This window comes from Eublepharis macularius, chromosome 7, assembly GCF_028583425.1.
Source record: "Eublepharis macularius isolate TG4126 chromosome 7, MPM_Emac_v1.0, whole genome shotgun sequence".
NCBI lineage: Eukaryota > Metazoa > Chordata > Lepidosauria > Squamata > Eublepharidae > Eublepharis > Eublepharis macularius.
In genome coordinates, this window is record NC_072796.1 from 6,561,687 (window position 1) to 6,582,469 (window position 20,783).

The 20,783-nt window shown below is 44.9% G+C and overlaps 1 protein-coding gene across 1 annotated transcript in view; it reads left to right on the plus strand.

Annotated features, from left to right (window-relative positions):
- Positions 1 to 17,944, plus strand: part of SORCS2 (sortilin related VPS10 domain containing receptor 2) — a 222,356-nt gene extending 204,412 nt beyond the window's left edge. Inside the window, exons 27-31 of the mRNA XM_054984867.1 lie at positions 326 to 425; positions 2,562 to 2,664; positions 8,231 to 8,388; positions 17,366 to 17,445; positions 17,730 to 17,944. Coding sequence (XP_054840842.1) covers positions 326 to 425; positions 2,562 to 2,664; positions 8,231 to 8,388; positions 17,366 to 17,445; positions 17,730 to 17,753 — 465 coding nt within the window. The 3' untranslated portion in view covers positions 17,754 to 17,944. The remainder of the gene's footprint in view (positions 1 to 325; positions 426 to 2,561; positions 2,665 to 8,230; positions 8,389 to 17,365; positions 17,446 to 17,729) is intronic.
- Positions 17,945 to 20,783: the final 2,839 nt, after the last annotated feature.

Below are 20,783 nucleotides of genomic sequence, written 5' to 3' on the forward strand. Positions count from 1 at the left end.
AGCTGGAACAAGGGGGGAGTTTTTTAAAGTTTAAATCACCCTCGGAGAAAAGGGTCACATGGCCAGTGGCCCCGCCCCCTGATCTCCAGACAGAGGGGAGTTGAGATTGCCCTCCGTGCCGCTGGCGCGGAGGACAATCTCAACTCCCCTCTGTCTGGAGATCAGGGGGCGGGGCCACTGGCCATGTGACCGTTTTCAAGAGGTGCCGGAACTCCGTTCCACCGCTTTCCAGCAGAAAAAAGGCCCTGATGATGTTCCAGCCTTTCAGTGTAGCCCTCAGTTAACTTCCTGAACATGTATAACATTTTTATTGTTACATTTACAGAGAATAGCTGCTATTAAGCAGTCCTTGGAGGCCCAAAACATCAGTTTCTTTTTGAGAGGTGGGCACTGGATCTTGGTGACCCTGGACAGTTCCAGTTCAGGTACCGCGCATGCTGTTTTTTGACAGTCTGTAGAATCTGTTGGGGGAGAACATCCTCCTAGTACCTAAGATAAGATAATACTCATGTTGAATACGAATTCAGTATTCTACAGTGACATCGTACCCCATCGTAGAATCTTGAAAATGTTGATAGGTTGCTAGGGATTTGCCTCTTCACTAAAATCCAGATAGATTTTGAAAGCAATCCATGTGTAAAGATGAAGCAAAAGCTTTGAATAAGAAGATTCGCACTCTGGCCCTCGTCATGTTACAAGGAAGAAAAACTCAACAGAACTAAAGAGGATCTTACTCCATCCAGCATATTTTTGGGACTATCGTTCCCCATCTGCTTAATTGGGTTATGAACGAGAGAGTTCTTCTGCTAGGCAAAGAACTCAGTCCCAGCCTATGGAGGGCAAGAAGGTGCAAGATCATTGGACCTAAGTATTTTGAGTCCCACCCTGAACCATGCAGTCCTGGGAGAAGTCAGGACCCCCAAGAAGACTCAGCCGCAAAAATGATGGTACTAACTTCAGCACTCTTTGACAATAGGAAATTAGCCTTTAGAGATCCTTTCAGTCAGTCCCTGAAAGTGTTTCTGAAGCTCATCGTTACTACTTAAAGAGCAGATGGGATCTTGTGAATCCATTGCACAGGCAGAGAATCTTTCTTGAAATAGATGGAGTCTTCCCACAATGCAAGAATCTGAGTGTCCTGCATCAGGGGAAGCCTTCTTCCACTGGAGGAAAGTAGTAGAACAGATCTAGTAGTTGATCTAGTAAAACAGGGCCGTTTCCACACGGCTTACCGCTGCTCGTAACAACCCGAAAGATCGCGCAAAAAACGCAGAAGTTCGCATTTTCTCGCGCGAGATTTGTGCGATGTCATGTGACGTCGCGCAAATTTTGCACGAGAAAATGCGATCTTCCGCGTTTTCGCGCGATCTTCTGGGTTGTTATGAGCAGCGGTAAGCTGTGTGGAAACGGCCCAGATCTCTGGGATTCAACCCAATGTCACTTAGTGCTGATTTTTGCCCATTGTTTAAATACTTCTGCTCATGAGTCAATTAATAAACTTAAGATGCTCAAAACATTACATTTTGTGCAATATAGGTAGTTCACCCACTAGCCCCAAACCCAATCTCACCATTTTTGAACATTTGGACGAAAAGTTGAGGTGGAAGCCACCTGAATACTCCTACAGTTCATATCATAATGAGGTTTCATGCCACCAAAAACCCTAATAGCATCTGTCACACACAACCCTTTTGTCCCTTTTGCCTGGAAAGAGTGGGATAATTGCTTTCCTGAGTCATCAAGCAAACATAAATAAATACATCTTTCCCTTCACGTTCACTTAATGATGCACGGAGCCCCATTTGTCTTGAAGACCTATGCGTGCCTAGTGAGAGAAACAATCTAGGCTCTTCAAACGAATTTCAGATGTTCTCTTACTCCCACATTAAATTTTAATATCTAAATCTATTATCTACACTGGGTTCCTAAGCTTTCTTTATTCCTGTCGTGAAGTATTTGCAAGTCAAATTGAGGTGAGAAAGGAGGAAAATACAGTTCCTAGATGCTGTTAGAAGGGAGTTGCAGACAGATAGCAGCAGGGCTCATTTCGAGGGCGAACGCACAGGAACGCAGTGCCCCAAAGAGGCCACTTGTCAGGTGGCCCCACCCACCTGACTCTGGGCCATTTTGGCCCGTTTTGGCCTGGATTGGGGCCGAAACGGCCTGGATCGGGCCTCTGACGGGTGGTGGATCACTCTCCCGCTCATCCGTGGCCCAGTCCTGACCATTTTGGGCCCCTTTTCAGCCATTTTCAGCCCCTTTTTTGCCATTTTGGGCCCAATTTCGGCCCTGAATGGCCAGGATTGGGTCCAAAACAGCCGGAATAGGTGATGTCAGGGGGTGCGGCGTATGCAAATCAGTTATGCTAATGACACAATTCCAGTGATGGCACGAGGCGTGGCATATGCTAATGAGCTATGCTAATGAGTTCTTCCAGCTCTTTTTCTACGAAATGACCCCTGGATAGCAGTAAGGTAGAAAGTAGCATGACAGGCTTCCTCATCTGCTCATTGCTTTGTGGGGGGAAGATGGAATTTATTATTGTGTACCTTTCATTTCAGATTCTCAAACTCTTGGAGGAGGTGGAGGATACTGGGTGATCATAGCCCTTTTCATCATTTCTCTAGTGGTTGTAGGCGCTATCGTTCTGTACAAGTTTAAAAGGCAAGCAGTCTCTAATCTAGCATGGTATTCTAGATTGTTTTATCTCATTTTGGGAAGTTTATATTTCCACAAGAATGGTGTAGGCCTCCATAAGAGAGAATCCCGGGATTTTTTTCAGCCGGAACGCAGTGGAACTGAGTTCTGGCACCTCTTGAAAATGGTCACATGGCTGGTGGCCCCGCCCCCTGATCTCCAGACAGAGAGGAGTTTAGATCGCCCTCTGCGCCATGTGGCCATGTGTCCATGTGGCGCGGAGGGGGATCTAAACTCCCCTCTGTCTGGAGATCAGGGGGCAGGGCCACCAGCCATGTGACCATTTTCTCCGAGGGCAACCCACTGAGCTCCACCACCTCTTTTCCCTGAAAAAAAGCCCTGAGAGAATCTAAAGAACCATGGTTTTGGGTTGCAAGCTCAGGACCTCCCTGATGGGTACACCACAGTAGGGAAATTGAAGGGTTTTTGCATCCCCTCCATACCTTGAAAGCCTTCAGGGAAGGTAGAGGTCACTAAGGCAGAAGTATCCCAGGACAGAAGCCCTCAGATCTAGCAAAAACATCTCCCGCACTGGATCGGGTCCTTTGGATGAAAAGGCAGAGTATCCAGTATCACTCAAACATTTATTCATTCATTTTTTAATTTACATTATTTCTAGTCTGTCTTTCTAACTGAGACTCAAGGTAGATTACACGTTGTAAGTCAAATACAATCAACGGAATAGGGCATCCAATAAACAGCACAGTAGGAATTGGATTGTGGAAATAGGGAGCTGACCAGAAATCTGAATCAGAGCTGAAAGAAACCTGACAACAAAGTGTAAGGATAATGACTTGTTAAACAATGAATAATCTGGATAGTAGGAGGATACTTACAGAACAGATGGATCACAGTAGTATAATCCTCAGTCCCTATCACTTTACCAGTGCAATTTTCTGAACCATTTCATTAATGTACTTTTCCTGTACAGACTGGCACCAGGTTTGGTTCTGCTGACTGTTGGCAGAGACATTGAATTATTTTATTCTGCTGCCTCAAAATGCTGTAGCAGAGTGGAATTCTGCAGTCCGGAACGAAACCATTCCTGTGTCTCCCAAAAGTCAAAAGATCGAAGCATCTGCAGTTGTTCTAATAAATGTCAGCACTGTTTAAGTTGGGGGCTATATACAGTTTAATACCACTTGTAACTGTATATTTGATTTACTCATGTTTGTGACAATGTCTGAGAAAGAAAAACAATCTTTCCAGAGTTCAACACAAGGCTTCCCTTCATGCAATCAGGTAATGTCTGGCACTGGAAAGGCACATACAGAAGCTCGGTATACCTCTTGACCAGGGCTTTTTTTCATCTGGAACGTGGTGGAACGGAGTTCCGGAACCTCTTGAAAATGGTCACATGGCTGGTGGCCCCGCCCCCTGATCTCCAGACAGAGGGGAGTTGAGATTGCCGTCCGCGCCGCTCAGCGGGCAATCTCAACTCCCCTCTGTCTGGAGATCAGGGGGTGGGGCCACCAGCCATGTGACCATTTTCTCCAAGGGCAACCCACTGAATTCCACCACTTCTTTTCCCGGAAAAAAAAGCCCTGCTCTTTACTAATCTATTTATGCTCACAGGCATTGGTGTCTTCCACACGGGGTCAGGATGTGAGGTTTCCCAACTGCGGGTACAACTGCAGACAAAGTACAGCAGTAGTAGGACTTCCACATGGCTGGTTCCCCACTCCATTCTCCCAGAATTGACCACTGTCCCTTCCCTGAGCCACCAGAGTTTTTGCAATTAAAAAAAAATTGGCACAAGAATATTGTTATATAGATATACCATTGTAATGATAGGTATAGCAGGTTCTCTGAACCCTCAGCTTTTTTTTTTTTAAGTCTCTAGCCTCTTCCCTTGTAGTGATATGCTCTTTTCCTTATATCTCCACAAAGGAAGGGGCTAGAGACTTTTTAAAAAATGAAATCTGAGAATTCAGAGAACTTACTATAGCTATTGTTACAACAATGTTGATATTATAGAGCCTTTTTTTAAAAAAAGTCTCTCTGGTGGCAGTGTGGGAGGAAATTATTGCTGTAGGAGCAGGGTCAGGGAAAATGGCTATTCTGTGGCCAAAAAAAAATCTGAATTTTTTGGCAGTCATCCAAGCTGTGCTGTGATTTCCCCCAAAACTTGGAAGCAAAGCAGGTTTGAGAATGATCGTAGAAAAGCAGGGGAGGGGTGGAAACTTCCCCAAAGTATTGAACACAGGGCAGATAACCCATGTAGAAGATCCTGTTGTGCTCCAAGATATAATAACAATGGAATAATTTCAAATATATGTGATGTTTTGGTCTTTTACAATAAGGTTCAAAAGTTATTGTATACTTCTGGGATTTGCTTACTGCTACCTGTCTGCCTTCCATGACAGAGTTGAACAAATGAGGCACCATGTTTTAATTCTAATGTCTAGAACTTAATTTCTACCATTGATAGTATGATAGTCAACTTTAATAATATCATATTATATTGCATAGAAGTGTATACGTGGTAGAAACTAAATTAATTCCAGATATAAGCTTTAAGTCTATTCTGAATGTTAATTTAGATCTAAAAACAATGCTGCGCTGTTCATTCAAAAGCAATGTAACTTGTGTACTAGAAGACAAATGCTCAAAGCCAGGGCTCATTTCGAGGGGGAATGCACAGGAACACAGTTCCGGCAGTTCCCCAAAGAGGTCACATGACAGGTGGCCCCGCCCAACTGACTCAGCCATTTTGGGCCCGTTTTGGCCTGGATAGGGGCTGAAACGGCCTGGATCGGGCCTCTGACGGGTGGTGGATCACTCTCCCGCTCAGCAGCGGCCCAATCCTGTCCATTTTGGTCCCATTTTCAGCCCCTTTTTGCCATTTTGCGCCCAATTTCGGCCCTGAATGGATTTTGTCCAAAACAGCCATGATAGGTGATGTCAGGGGGTGTGGCATATGCAAATAAGTTATGCAAATAACATACTTCTGTTGCTGGTAAGGGGCGTGGCATATGCTAATGAGTTGTGCTGATGAGTTATGCTAATGAGTTACTCCAGCTCTTTTTTTACGAAATGACCCCTGCTCAAAGCAAATGCAGAGAATCAAGTTATTAGACTCTACAGAATTTTACACTTCCTATTCTTTATGTCACGTCTTTATTCTTTAGGTTCATTTTTAAAATAATACATTTCCCATCCCAACGCTTGCTTGGACCACACTGAACTGGCTGAAAGTGTCTGGGGTCAGATACGGAACCTTGATTTTCTTGTGAACAATAGGAAAATTCGTAGAGTAAGATAAGTCGCTACTTTAAGTTGTGAAGATATTTTATCTAATACTTTATCCATACTTTCTTATACCACCACCCAAATGGGAGATTTTTTCCAGTATGAGGCGGTTAGAAATTGTTCTGCCAGTACCAGTGTCAAAATCAGTTCCCTTTTTAAAATAGAGACATTCGGTTTATTGAAGTCATAAGGGACTTTGGTGTTTTCCGCATGCACACTTACCCCAGATTTTCTGGATATTCAGTCTGCAAGGACCGGATCTGCTTCAGGCCTCTGTAATTTCACCCTTGAGGGAGTCAAACTGAAATGGTGTCTAATTTTTTCTGCACTAGAAAAATGCCCCTTTCTGCTGTGGGCTTTCTGGGGAACGCATCAGGTCCATCAGTTGATGGGCTGAGGAACCTTGCATGTTTTGTTTGTTTGTTTTAAGACTCCAAGGCTGCAATGTTGTTGTTTAAAACCAATTTTTTTTAAGCCAAAAAAGAATGGACTAAAAAATACAGGATGCACTGAAGGAAACTTTAAAATATCAAATGGAATTCAGGGCTCTCTGCAGTGTTTTGGGTTAGCCATATTGGCCGTTTCCACAAGTCTTCACCGTTGTGAAAAATCGCGCAAAACTCATGGAGCGACGGCGTCTTCATGGTGCGATTTCCCATCATGATTCTGTTTCATGGTGTGATGACGTCAGAATTTGTGCCATGAAGACACCGTCATTCCATGAGTTTTGTGTGATTTTTCACAACAGTAAAGACATGTGGAAAAGGCCATTATAGTGCTTCCTATGTGTGTAGAACACTGGAAAGAAATCAACGCAGTATGGGTCCAGAACTGATGAAAAAGCCCAGTGCAGAAAAGACTTTTGCATTGTTTAATTAATTCCACATGTTTCAATCTTGTCCCCAAATAAGCTAACTTTCAGACATGACCACTAGTGGTACAAAAAATTATCTGGATACCAGAGCCATTCCAACATAATCCTGAATCCCCAGTATAATATGCTGAAGATGAGAGGGCACGAGACACCATCGACTCATAATTTTGTAGGTTAGTTCTTTAATGTTGGCTGAGGTTGATTTAAGAGAATATATCTTCCAGATAGATATCCAGCCATCTTCAGAGGTATTAGATTTGGTTCCCACTTCTTAGTATGAGGGAACAAAAGGTGAGTTGTCTTTAGAAGTTTTATATAGAACTCAGATAATGCCTTTAAAATAGGTTTGTCTGTTCAGTACCAGCATTTCAAATGTTGTCAGCCATCTAGTAATACTTTGGGGGATAGCTGGAATAAATGCAATGATTGCAGATATTGGAACCAGTAGATTTTGTTTTCTCCCAGAGTATCTTGTAACAACAATGTATATTTTTCGACAAATCTTTTAATGTGTAGACATTTCTTTCCAGGTGTTAAATAGGCTGGTGTCTTGTCCTACTGGGAAGAAAGCTTGGCCCATTATTATAGAAGATGGTGCCATTTTTGGCACCAGGACTTTCCTTCTATTATCCCAGATTTGCAGTATAGTTACAAGAAAGGGGTTCTGGTCTAGTCCTGTGTTCCTGGACTGTTTTAACATCCCAATCCATCCCTGGAATGGTCCTCTGAGGCTGATGGAGACGAACACCCCAACGTTCAAGAATTGGTATCCAAAATCTTGTTTTGCTCTTCTCTTTCCATCCACTTTTTCTGTTGTGTATTATCGTGCAGGAATCTGTTTTGAAACATAGACATGCCTTGAGTGCAATGGCAGAAAGGTGGCGTACAGCTGTATTAAATAAAATAAATAAATGTAGGTAGCTTCTACAACATTTAATACGTCATGTTTAACTGCCTATGCTTTCTTACAGCGTTGTTTTCAGCTCCGTATTCAATTTTCTACAATCTTTACCCTATTGCATTATTTATTGAATGTCCCATACATGGATTGTATTGACTTACACTGTGTAATCTGCCTTAGGTTTCAGGGAGAAAAGAGGACAATAAATAACATAAATAAAATGAATACATAGATAACACCAAGGTCCGCACATTGTTGCACAAGAGTATAGCTAGATTTGTACTTAAATCTTTAAGCCTCCCGTAGGAATGTTTGAAAGGTACAATCCATATGAATCCAAATCCATGGGTGACAAAAGGCACACTATTGATTTTTCTGTGCCAATAGTACGTTCTACAAAAAGTATAGATTTGTACAAATGGGAATGCACGTCCACCAAATCTGCTTCTGTATCTGCATCTCCCACACTGAATCACATTGATAACTAGAATTCTGTGTGTATCTAGGAAATTGCCAGGCAGAAATGTCTATGCTCAGATGCAGAATGAAAAAGAGCAGGAAATGACCAGCCCTGTGAACCGCAGGGAGGACACCCAAAATATCATCCAGGGGGAAGAATTCATTGACGATGACCTCGACTGTCAGACGCTAGGAAACGCAAGAGGTAGGTACATACTGTCTTCTCTTATTGACGTGTTTCTTTGCAGCTCTCAAAAGGTTTATGGGGAAGCCACAGCATCACACAGCGTTACTGCAACATCCACAAAATATGTTACACCAATGTCAGCACACACAGAATCCTAGAGTTGTGCAGGAAAAGTAAGGAAACTTATAATGGTGGTGGTGATAGATCTAAATCACAGCTGCTCAACTAAAGAGGTTGTGTGTGTCAGTAACTGGAGGTTTTAAATTATTTTCAAATTAACTCATAGTTTGGAGGAACAGTTGTTTGACTTGGTTGTTGTGGGTTTTCCGGGCTGTATTGCCGTGGTCTTGGCATTGTAGTTCCTGACGTTTCGCCAGCAGCTGTGGCGAAACGTCAGGAACTACAATGCCAAGACCACGGCAATACAGCCCGGAAAACCCACAACAACCATCGTTCTCTGACCGTGAAAGCCTTCGACAATACAGTTGTTCGACTTATTTACACAACTTTTTAGAAATGCACCACTAGTGTACGGACAGATCAGGTACAAAGCTGCTTTCTTCATTGCACTGTATTCATTCTAGACCTACAACTCTATGTTTTGAATATGAATTCTGAAAAAAATGTCTAGCCAACGTTTTAACTTTTTTAACTATACATGCTCTCACTTTATGTAATTTTCCCTGCCAAGGCTGCTATCAGTAGATAAACCATATGGAAGAAGGCAAGCTTTAAAATTAATATACTAATGTTATCTCAGATGTATGATTTTGTTACTGCGTCAATCAGATTGGCATTGATTCGTCTTTGTAAAAGTGACATGCACTGGCTCTTATCCAGAGATACTGTCTGGCAGCCACTTGCTGTGTGGCACGCAAGAATCTCCCACTGCCCCTGCTCAACAAACCATGGGTACTGTTGTGGACTTGATCCAACTCCTTATTGCAAAAGGGTGTGACAAAAAGTGTGCCTTCGACTAACTACTCTTATGGGATGAAAGCCGCACTTGTGGAACAATTTACACAGACTAAATCAGAAATCCGTCTGAATCTGTTGGCATGAATGGGTGTTGGGGAGGCGTCGTTAGATGCTAAGCATGGAGATAGGCGGGCCAGAGAAAGTGGAGGAACCATGAAAAGAATTCTGAAGGCCTAAAATATTCCCGGCTTTACCAGCCGAGATCCTGAATTCCCACCCAGCTTAACTGAACTGGAAGCTGTTTTAAAAAGTTAATCAAGGCAGGTTTTGGGGGGGAAGGAGGATGATTTTAAGTATAGTCTGTCAGATACCCAAGGGCAAGCTATGAATTACTTTGCAGAAGAGAGTCTATGTAAGGTAAAGAAGTCAAATCTTAAGGTTTCCAGATGTAGTCTCCAAAGTGTATTCAAGGGTATCCAGAAAGGGAAGATGGGGAACTCCTGACAAATTTCAGTTGTTTCATTTAGTGGTGGGTCAGCCTTGACATGCTGGGATCTGTGCAAACAAAAATCAGTTTTTACCTGTGCCCTTGCCGAGCATTTATGAAATCATAAGTTGTTTTCCAAGCACCCGACAAGCATGCTTTTTGTCAGGCTATGGATGACAGGCTGTGGCAGATAGACCCCTGTACCATCACAGCAAGAATCAAGGTTCTTAGTAACAGGTTTTATTCAGGAATCAGGTCATTTCCACAGATATGTCGATAGGATTGCTCAGAAGCAAGGTAAGCAACTAAGCAGTAACAACAAGGTTGACAGGAATACTCAAGGCGTGTGAAAATCATTCTGTTATAGAGCACAATTACTCCTCTCCCCCCCCCCCAATAGCAAAACACAAATTTTGGCGCAAACCAGTCCTGGGAACAGCTCACATATTTTACCTATCAAGTCTAGACACTAAAAAGGCATGAGATTAAAACTGAAACACAGTAATTCGTGGGAGCGAGCAGTGTACAAGGTCATAAGCACTGAGAGCTTCAAAGCATTCGAAAAGACAGCTGCAGCTTCAGAGAGCCTGTGAAAGCAATATGACATCGGGGTACAGCAACAGCAATGGTTTAAAATATCAGGCCAACATTAGACAATGGCATGGATGTATGAGTAACAGACATGACACTTTTAATCCCACAAAGAGAAATGAGCACACACTTATCTTTCCCACACAAGCTACAAAACTTCACCTTTGAAAGGTGGTGGAAGGAACAAGCAGCAGGGTGCCTGATCTGCTTAGAGTAACATATTTTCTATTCCACCCCCCCCCAGGCATCGTTTCCTGTCAGGGAGGTATCAGATGATGTGCAAGATAACTGCAAATCCCATCATCTCTAGCAAGAAATATTAGCCAGAGAAAATAGGAAATGTGTAAGTGGAAGAAGGATGGGTTCCAAAGAACCCACTTGTGCGTTTATCAAGCCTTCCCTGCTACTGATAGTCTCTCCATCTCCAAGAATGGTAACATTTTGTTGCACTGGAAAGAAAAGGAAGTGACTTTGAGAGCTGGTTAGGGGTGAAGTGGTGGAGAAAAGCCTGGGGTTTTGTGAGGCCTAATTCAAAACGGTAGGGGTCAGATTGAGAACACACACACTCCCAGTATGAACTTTGCTGGCATCACAAATCTTAGCGCAATCCTTTTTGCTTCTCACAAAATTCCTTCAGTGTATCATCAGAGCAAGTATCTCCAAAACTGCATCCAATTTTTGCTTTAGGTAAAATTTGGTGGCATGCTAAGAGTGTATTGAACTCCTTGAGGAATAGGGCAAGAGTCCAGTAGCACCTGTAAGACTAACGAAATTAGTGGTAGGGTGAGAGCTTTCGTGAACCACAGCTTTCGTGTGGTTCACGAAAGATGAGTATCTTCAGATGAGTATCTGAAGAAGTGAGCTGTGGCTCACGAAAGCTCACACCCTACCACTAATTTCGTTAGTCTTACAGGTGCTACTGGACTCTTGTTCTTTTCTACCCTACCACTAATTTTGTTAGTCTCCTGCTCTTTTCTGCTCCTGCTCTTTTCTACTGCTGCAGATAGACTAACACAGCCACCCAACTTGATATATCTCTGAGAAATGTTCATTTTCCTGACTCTCTTTGTTTCTTTTGGAATTCCTTATATAACTTGGCTGAACATTTTGCTTATAATTTCACTGGTGGCATTCAGTAGCAAATTAACCACTGGGAAGGCAAGAAGGATACAGACTGAACTGGCTGCTATCGGCTCAGTATCTTCCAAAATATAGCCTGAGGTCAGCAGATCACTGGACAATCTGGTCACTGTGGCTGGATGTGACCTCCAAGGCTGCGACTTGCCATTAATGAGGAAAGACATTCCAAAACAGGTTTCCCCAAAGTCGTTCCCTCCCCAAAGTCACAAGGAATGTCCATCATCATTAATTTTGTGTTGTCTGGAAGCGCTTCAGTTGCTTTACGGCATCTGTGTTTTGACATGTGCACCATAAGCATCTAAAGTGCAAGTCACGGAGCAAATAGAAACCGTCATTTATGATCATTGTACAGGCTGGTGGCCCAAGAGAAATGAGAGAAGGGGTGCAGTTTGGAAATCCCACACCCACCCATCAAATCTTCCAGGAGTCTCTGATTTCTCAGGTGCTTGATGAGGTTGATTTCCCTTCCCATTGAATTCTCAAGTGTTGTCAACATTCCATGCCTTTTGAAGCATATTCGGGCCTCCCCAGGCTGGATTTAATTGAGTGTTCTTTTTCCTTTCATCTATTTGCGAAGTCATATTTTTCGGCATACCTGGGAGGCCCCCCCCCCACCTCCCTGGCCGCTGAGTGGGCCACCTTGCTGCTTTTGTTGTCATGATGGATATCCGCCATTTTGTGATACGCTGGTTAAGAAAACGTTATAATACCTAGATGTTTTATCCATTTTAAACTGCTTTTTATCTTTTTATCCACATTGTGAAATTTCTTAAATATATATTTCTCCTGTGTATCTGGTCTAAGGACCACAATAATAAAATCAATATCATATCCCCTTACCCAAAATTTGGTATTAATATAAAACTCTTGAGTGCAAAGATGGAAGCCCGATCTCCTGGTGCTGTTGTTCCAACGGCCCGTTCCTACCAGAACACTGTGGCTGTCCCAGCAGTGAACTGACCATCCGTTATTGTCTGTCTCCATCCCAGTGCCTTGAACTGGGCCGTTTCCACACGGCTTACCTTCCCTCGGAACGACCCGGAACATTGCACAAAAAAATGCAGAAGATCACATTTTCTCGTGGGAGAAACCGCGATCTTCTGTGGTTTTTGCGCGATGTTCCAGGTCGTTCCGAGGGAAGGTAAGCCGTGTGGAAACAGCCCTGGTTTAAATCGTTCCTCATGGAACAGACTCAAAGGGTTGCTATTGGAGACCACCTGTCTTCAGGATGGGAATGATCTTGTGGGGCTCCACAGGGTACGAGCTTATCTCCCATATTATTCAACCTGTATGTAAAGCTTTTAGGAGGAACAATTAGTATCTATGAATTGGATGTCACCAGTATGCCGTTGACTCCTAGCACTGTATCTCACTATGCAGATCCCATGGTGATGCAGTAGAGGGCTTGATTCCTTGCCCCAGTCTCTGTATCAGGCATCTGATGAAGAGAACTTGATTCTCGAAAGCTTATGCTAAAATAAAATTGGTTAGTCTTAAAGGTGCTACTGGACTCTTTTTGATTTTGCCTGGCGGATGCGGTCAGATGGCTGAAAACAAACAAATTGAAACTAAGATCAGATAAGACAGAAGTGATGCTGGTTGGGAAGGCAGAGATCTTGAAGGACACTGTGCACTTTTGATGGGGTTCAGTTGACCCCGGCAGACTTGGTAGGGAGCCTTGGGGGTTGTACTGGATCCACCTTCGCTGGTAGAGAAGCAAGTAAATGCAGCTGCAAAAAAATAACCGTCTCCAACGCAGGCTGACCTGGAAGATGGCCCTGTACCTTGACACAGACGATCTGGCCACCTGGATCCACACCACAGTAACATTGAGGCTAGACTGGAGTGTAATGCACTTTCTGTGCCTCCCCTTGAAGTCAACTTGGAGTCTCCAGTTGGCGCAGCTCAGTTATTATCAGGAGCTAGGTGAAGCATGACTATAACTCCCGTTCTGCAGCCACTGCATTGGCTATCCATCAGTTACTAGGCTCAGTTCATAATATTAGCTGCCACATACAAAGCCCTTCACGGCCTTTGTCCTTCATATCTACAGGACCACCTCTCACCCTATGCTCTATCCCAGCAGCTTCGCTCACTTGAACAGGGCCTTCTGTAGGTGTTACCCTGCAAGTGGGCAAAATCAACAGTTGCCCATATGTGCATATTCTCTGTAGTGGCCCCCACCTTATGGAATAGCATGCCTGATGAGGAGGGCTGTTCTGTAAGGAAGTGGTTTTAAAGAGATGCGTTGGTAAAGAAGTAGGGACTGTAGACTATACTACTATGTACTCTCTGTTGCTGTAAGTAAGATCCTACTGGGTAGTTTCTATTTAATATGTCAGGTTTAGACTTGCTTATGCTCTGTTTCAGCATTGTTTCACCTCTGTATGGATTTCTGATTGTTTTCACTTCTCTGCAAATTTGCATTTGCATACCCTGTTGCATTGTTTATTGAATGTCCCTGTGGTTGATCATATTGACTTTCCTTGTGTGTGCCTCCTTGAGATTCAGCGAGAAAGGCAGAGTGAAAATAATGTAAATAAAAGGAAGGAAGGAAGGCAAATGCTCTACCCAGAGGCACAATTAGTGCAATTCTTCCCCTTCTCACAGGGACAGTGGAGGGAGAGGGGATGCCAACTGAGCTTCTGTGTGCCCAGGGATCCCTAGAGAATTATACCATATGGTGTAAGGGTGGTGTGTGTGTGTGTGTGTGTGTGTGTGTGTGGGAGGGATATGTTTCTGCTCTTCTCCTCCCAGCAGGAGGAGGCAGATCTGGCACTTACCTCAAGTTTCAAGTATCAAGATGGTCAGACAGGATCATTGGCTGACGTGGCACAAGATAGCAAAGCAAGGTTAATTATAGGACGCAGTCCCTGCCCCCCAGTGGGAAAGAAAGTCCATTAGGATTTTGGCACGCTGAGCCAGGGAGCCAGGAGAGAGGGGAGGAGGGAAAGGATGAGCTCAGCTCAGTCCCTTAGGAGGTTGATGTGGTCTCGGCTGGAACTTCACAGCCACATTCACAGGCCGGCCAGGAAATGGTAACCAAAACACCTGCAAGATAAGCAGCTAGCAACCAGTCAGCAAAACAGGTTCCCTCTGCATGTTCTCAGAGGTACACTATACACTGCAGCAAGAAATTCATGACACATGGCAGGTATGCTGGAGGCATATCTGACAGTTTCTTTTAGTGTGTGCTCAAAGTGTGTGATGCAATGATGTCACTCCTGGGAGTGATGTCATTGCACAGGCCCCAAGAATGTTCCTGGTCTTTGCGCCAGGCCAATTTAGGCCCCAGAACGGGCCAAATTGGAAGCACTCCCGGGGCCCGTACAATGATATCCCTCCTGGGAGTGCTGATTTTGCGCCATGCTGTGAGTGCGCCCCAGGAGGCCCGTTCCCGTGCCTTTCCCCTGCTGGCCAGCTGAATGGTGGCCAGGGGGAGGAGGCTGAGAGAAGAGGTTCTGCTGCCCCCACCAGGGGACTAGCAACTCTAACTCTTCCCCCATATGGAAAGTAGCACCGGACTAGGCGTTTAAGATCAGCGTTAAAAGCAGGCATTGAACTAGTTTCCTTAAAGTTCTTAAAAGAACCCCTAAAAGTCACTTTCCCCTGTACATGTATATAGACTTAACTTTTGCTACAGAGCACCAGCCAAAGCAAGACTGTTTTACAGAGCCCTCAGAAGATCTTGAGGGATGATACTAGACTGAATACTAAGTGGCCTGTTTTGGCCATTTTGGGCCTGTGCAGACTCGGGAGCCCGCGCATACGCGCGCATGTAGTGAGAGGCACGCCACCTCCTCCCAGGAGTTGCCCTGGGTGAGAGTTCCCCCGACCTCTTTCCCTAGAAAAAAAGCCCTGGCAGTTAGGGAAAATCTGAGCAGACAGACCCTGGCAGATCAATGGTTTGATTCTGTGTCAGACAAGTTCCTGAGGTCAGGTGGAGCAGGAAGCCTCCGGGCAGTCCGCCCACTTGTTGTGGTGAGCAGCCACAAAATGGTGTCCACTGAGCCATGGCAACTGAACCACTCTATTTGGACCAGAGCCATGGGAAGGAGGGGGGCAGGGGTCATTTCGTAGAAAAAGAGCGGCAGGAACTCATTAGCATAACTCATTAGCATATGTCACGGCCCTTGACATCACTGAAAGTGTCATTAGCATAACTGATTTGCATATGGGCCCGTTTGAGGACTGAAATGGCCGGGACCGGGTCAGTGCCAGGCAGAGGAGGGTTCCCCCGCCTGGCACCAACCCAATCCGGGCCATTTTGGCCCCAATCCAGGCTGCAAGAGGCCCAAAATGGCCAAAAATCAGGTGGGCAGGGCCTCTTTGGAGAACTACCGGAACTCCGTTCCTGCACGTTCCCCCTCAAAATGAGGCCTAGAGGGGGGTATATGTTAATGAGGATAATTGGCTTGTTGGGGCAGAGACAAGGCTGTAAGCAGCAGATCCGGAGAAGAAATGGGTCCAGAATGGATAGAATTGTTCTTAACTTCAGAAGAGGGGCCAGTTGATCGCTTGTATTAGAATCAGAATCATAGGGTTGGAAGGGATCTCTAGGGTCATCTAGTCCAACCTCCTGCACAATGCAGGAAATTCACAACTACCTCTCCTCCCCACACCCCCAGCGACCCCTGCTCCATGCCCAGAAGATGGCAAAACATTTTAGTTAAAAAAAAAAGCCCCTAAAAATTAACTTCCCAGTGTGAGCTAGTCCATCTCAGGTGTTCTTTTTTTTACCCCTCATTTCTATAGTATCTTCATTTGCTCATTGACTCCTGTAAAGGACTTGATGTACCTGCTAGTCCTGTGAGGCAGCAGGTAGCTGAAGAACGTGTTGCCCGCATCCTGACCTAAGTGAGAAGGGGCTGCCATGCCCATCCGCTCAGCCTGGGAAGCTTGAAACAATTGGGGAAGGCCCAGATCAAGAGTTTAGGAGGGGAATGCAGATTTTCCTACTCACTCCACCCAGACAGAGGATTGGTGCTGGAGCACAGCAAGCGTAGCCCCAGCTGTGGGATGCAGGTGTCCAGTTAATTGGGGCTTTGGGGTACCTAAACATTTAGACCAGGGCTCATTTCGAGGGAGAACGCGCAGGAATGCAGTTCCATCATTCCCCAAAGAGGTCACAAGGTAAGAGCCAGGCCCCAGTCTCCCACTGGGAGATCAAGGGGGCCTGGCAACCCTACCTGGATCGGGCCTCTGACGGGTGGTAGATCACTCTCCCACTCAGCAGCGGGCCGATCCTGACCATTTTGGGTCCCTTTTCAGCCATTTTCTGCCCCTTTTTGCCACTTTGGGCCCAATTTCAGCCCCGAATGGCCAGGATTGGGTCCAAAACAGCCAGGATAGGTGATGCCAGGGGGTGTGGCACATGCAAATCAGTTATGCTAATGACACACTTCCGGTGATGGCAAGGGGCGTAGCATATGCTTATGGGTTATGCTAATGAGTTCCTCCAGCTCTTTTTCTACGAAATGACCCCTGATTTAGACTATCCCGTTCTTTTTGATGGAGGAATTTCCCTGGCTCCCTTGTAAAGGAGGGCTCCTTTGATCTGATTGGAATCTGAAATGTTTTGAGAGAAATTCCGTGGTTTTCAGAAAGCTGTTGTGCTGTGCAAACCCTTGCCCATGCCCCTTTCTCTTCTGCCAGAGGGTAAGCATGGACGGTTTTCCGCGTGTGGATGGCACACGACAACAGAGCGGCGTTTTCTGTTTCCTTTTCTCATAACTTGGGGAATTTTACAGTGCCACGATTCCAGTCTCACCCATCCACTTTTTTTGTTTTCTATATATTTTATGTTGTCTGCTTTACGCCACCCCCACCTCGGGACTCCTCCACACCATTACCTTGCAGTGGCTCCTTCTGGCAGAGGTGGAAACTTGACCAGCTACAGAGTTCCCTTATTGCTGATGGCAGTCAGTGTCCAGTCCCAGGTCAGTGTCGTCTTGAAAGGCAGCCTCTGCTCCCATCCTCCTCCCTCACCTGCTCCCCTAAAGCCACTTTGATGACCTCACTTGCCCCGAACCCGAGGAATGCGCCACGAGTCGTCCAGTGCAAATTTCTTCTTTTTTGCATTGCAACTCTGAACTTCTGCATCGCTTTCCATCTGATTTGATTTAATAAGACCACCCTCTCATTTTGGTGGAAGAAAACGGGGGGTTCGTGTTGAGACCCGTTCTTCGCTAACCTTGGTGCTTTGTGTTTTTCTGTCCTTCAGGCAATCTCTCAGGCGTGGTTCTGAGCATTAATTCCAGGGAGATGCACAGTTACCTCGTTAGCTGATGTTCACAACCGAATACGTAGACAAGACTCTTCTTCCACTGAGTCCCTCCTTTTCCCTCTGAAGATGTAACTATGGGTGGAAAAGAAGATCCCTGCATTGTCTTGAAGGCAGAGTCAGCTGTGTGTCTCTTGGAGAGAGGGAGATCACGTACTTTGTGTTCATGGCTGTTGACTTTTTTTACACCTCAGACTAAAATAGCGGATCTGTAGCCCTAAATACACTCGCGGCCACCTTTTTTTTTTGTCTCCTGTACCCCTTTAGTTCTTTGCCTACATTTAATTCAATGCTTGCAGTACTTAGTTCACTGTGGTGGTGTCGAGTAGAAGGCTTTCGTTCTCAAGCCGTGAAGACTGGGTTTTAAAGCAGTTGGCCAGCTGGAACAAAAATGGCTGACTGTGACTGCTGGGTCTAACAAGGCACAACAGAAGAATTTGGAGCTGATGCGGTCAGGAGAATTTGGAGCTGATGCGGTCAGGAGAAACGCCTCTTACTCACGAGCTCCTCTTTGGCCCCAGGTCAAATCCAGGTTACAGCAACTGCTTCAGAACATCACACGAGGTGATGCTAAAGTGGGGGGAAATGTATCAGTCTTTCTTGTCTATGCCTACTTGAGTTTCCAGCAGCTGCCAGCTTTGCTTTATGCCTTGCCCAGGTTCCTTCCTATCCAGACTCCACGCACCCTTCAGTAAGACAGTATTGCTAGACTGCCTGGTAGTTTGTAACCCACATAATTATATAGTCTACAGCTTGGGCTGCCTTACCTTCTTTTGGTCTCCAAAACAGCAAGTGTAATTACTTTTTTTATTTCTGTAATCTTTTTTGTATCTTTTTAAACTTTCTATTTTTATAGCGATACAAACATTCCTGTCTCAGGATAGTGCTGTCAAAGCAGCGTATTTGGAACTTGCTCTCTTCTTCTTTTCCTCTTTCTACTGTAGGGTTGAACAAACCGGGGGTGGGGGGAATATCACTGCCTTGGATGTGTTTGACAATCTGGTGAATTAAGTTTGAGAATTAATTCCATTTAAATTATTGCACTTCCTCAAAATCTTGCCCCTGGAGGTGCCACATGCCTCATTCCACAGCCTGGCGTTGAGCTATGCCCTGTTTCTGTAGGCAGAGCAGTTGTCCTCTGTTGCTGATGCTCTTTAGAAGATAAGCAAGTTTAACACTGTGTTTGCTTGTTTTAACCCAGAAGCTTTCTGGAGTGAGATCTGACAGGACCGTTGGTTTTTGCTCTGAAACTCCTGTATAGGAAATGAGCCTCAAGACTGCCTTGAGCATCTTTCTAATCTTGTCACCTATTGCAAAGAACTAGCTGGGTAACCCCACTTTTTTTTTTTTTAGATAGGATGAAGGAATACTACTGGACAAACCAGTATTCAATAAGAATCAATTGTGTTACCGTATTGTGTGTGTTAGATTATGTCTCCAAGAGCCAGTGTGTTTGTTGCTGAAAGCACATTCCAGTTTCCCCTGTCATGTGTTGTCCTCTTACTGAGAACTGCAGTGTCTCTTGCAAAATACGCCAAGCACAACGGTTTCGATGACCAATGCTCGAAGTGGGCAATGATGCTTCTGAGAACGACTGGCCAAGTGGGGTTTGCCACCTGCTCGGGATCTCTGTCTGCCCCTCCAGAAGATCCAATGCCCTGCATGCACCCTTAATTGTAGAAGAGCAACATCTCCCTACGACGAATTCTGATACAGGGGCGACATCTGCAATCACAGACTTCCCTGCTGCCGCAAAAGCACTTATAAATTGCTCTGTGTGTATTGCCGTGAAGTTTCCGTATGGAGAGCAACAGTGGCCGAGAAATCCTGGCTCCCAAGGACTTGACAGAACAGAACAATTCCTCCGAAAGCGTTCCTGTGCTTTGGAATCGCCGAAATGGTTGCACTAAGGGTTTGAATTTGTCCTAGAATTTCCAGTGACAGCATCCCAACCGCTTCAGGTCACGTGATAGGAAGAGGAAGCTTCTCCACCTGGCTGGGAAAGTCATTCAGATCTTAGAAGTCCTGTAGGGAAGGCAGGTCTCATTCCCACACAGCTTGTTAAAAACTCTGCCTTGTTCTGTTCTGCTGCTCTGTGCTTAATATTTACTCTGAGTGCTTTTTTTTTTAAAAAAAGAAAAGAACTATTGGGAGAAGTGAATATGATGTGGTCATCAATTAGCTGGCTCCCATTGTCAACTCGTTTAACTCTGACAGATGGCTGTTGGTGATGCAGCAATACTGGACGTTTAAGTCTTACCTAAATGATAACCTAACCACAGATATTCAGGGTGGAGTATCCCCCGAGAGAGAAGACTCCACCACACCAGAAACTAAATGAAGAGATTTTTGTTTGCTTTTTGCTTCTTAAATACTATTTGAGGGTAGCCTGCATTCATCTGGAGCTCATCCATTTTCTATTTCTGCCTTGGTTTATAAGATATAGCCCATTTTGTAACTATTTGTCGTCTTGAATTTTGATGCACGTATAGGACTACTACTTCCTATTTTCTTCAATGGGCGAGAGTTCTGTGTGCATAACGCTGTCCCCTTCCCTGGAGTCGCTTCTGTAGCCTCCTTTTAACTTCTTGCATGTGTGAAAACCCTGGCCTAGGCTGATAACTGGCAGTACATGCTTCTGTCTGTCTGACGTCTCTGTAGGTCCCCCCCACACACACACTCAAGATGATGGGGGAGGGTTTTAGTACAAGGCAAAGAGGTTGGGTCTTATCTCTAGAGGGACATTTCCGTGATTATTTGAAATAATGTGGGTGTTTTGCATGTGTGTGTTGCTTAGCTTTGTGTAATATGCTTTACTCTGTTGTTTTGAGAACGAGGTATTTTCTACATTGCTGGAAGAGCAGTTGGAAACCGGGGGCAGGTCACTAATTTATTCCCATAATTAAAAGCCAGCAAGCAGATCCTGACGCCGTCTTCCCTCCCCAGGCGAAGAGTAGACTGCAACGTGTTTCTGTGTAGGTCTGGCTGTGAGTA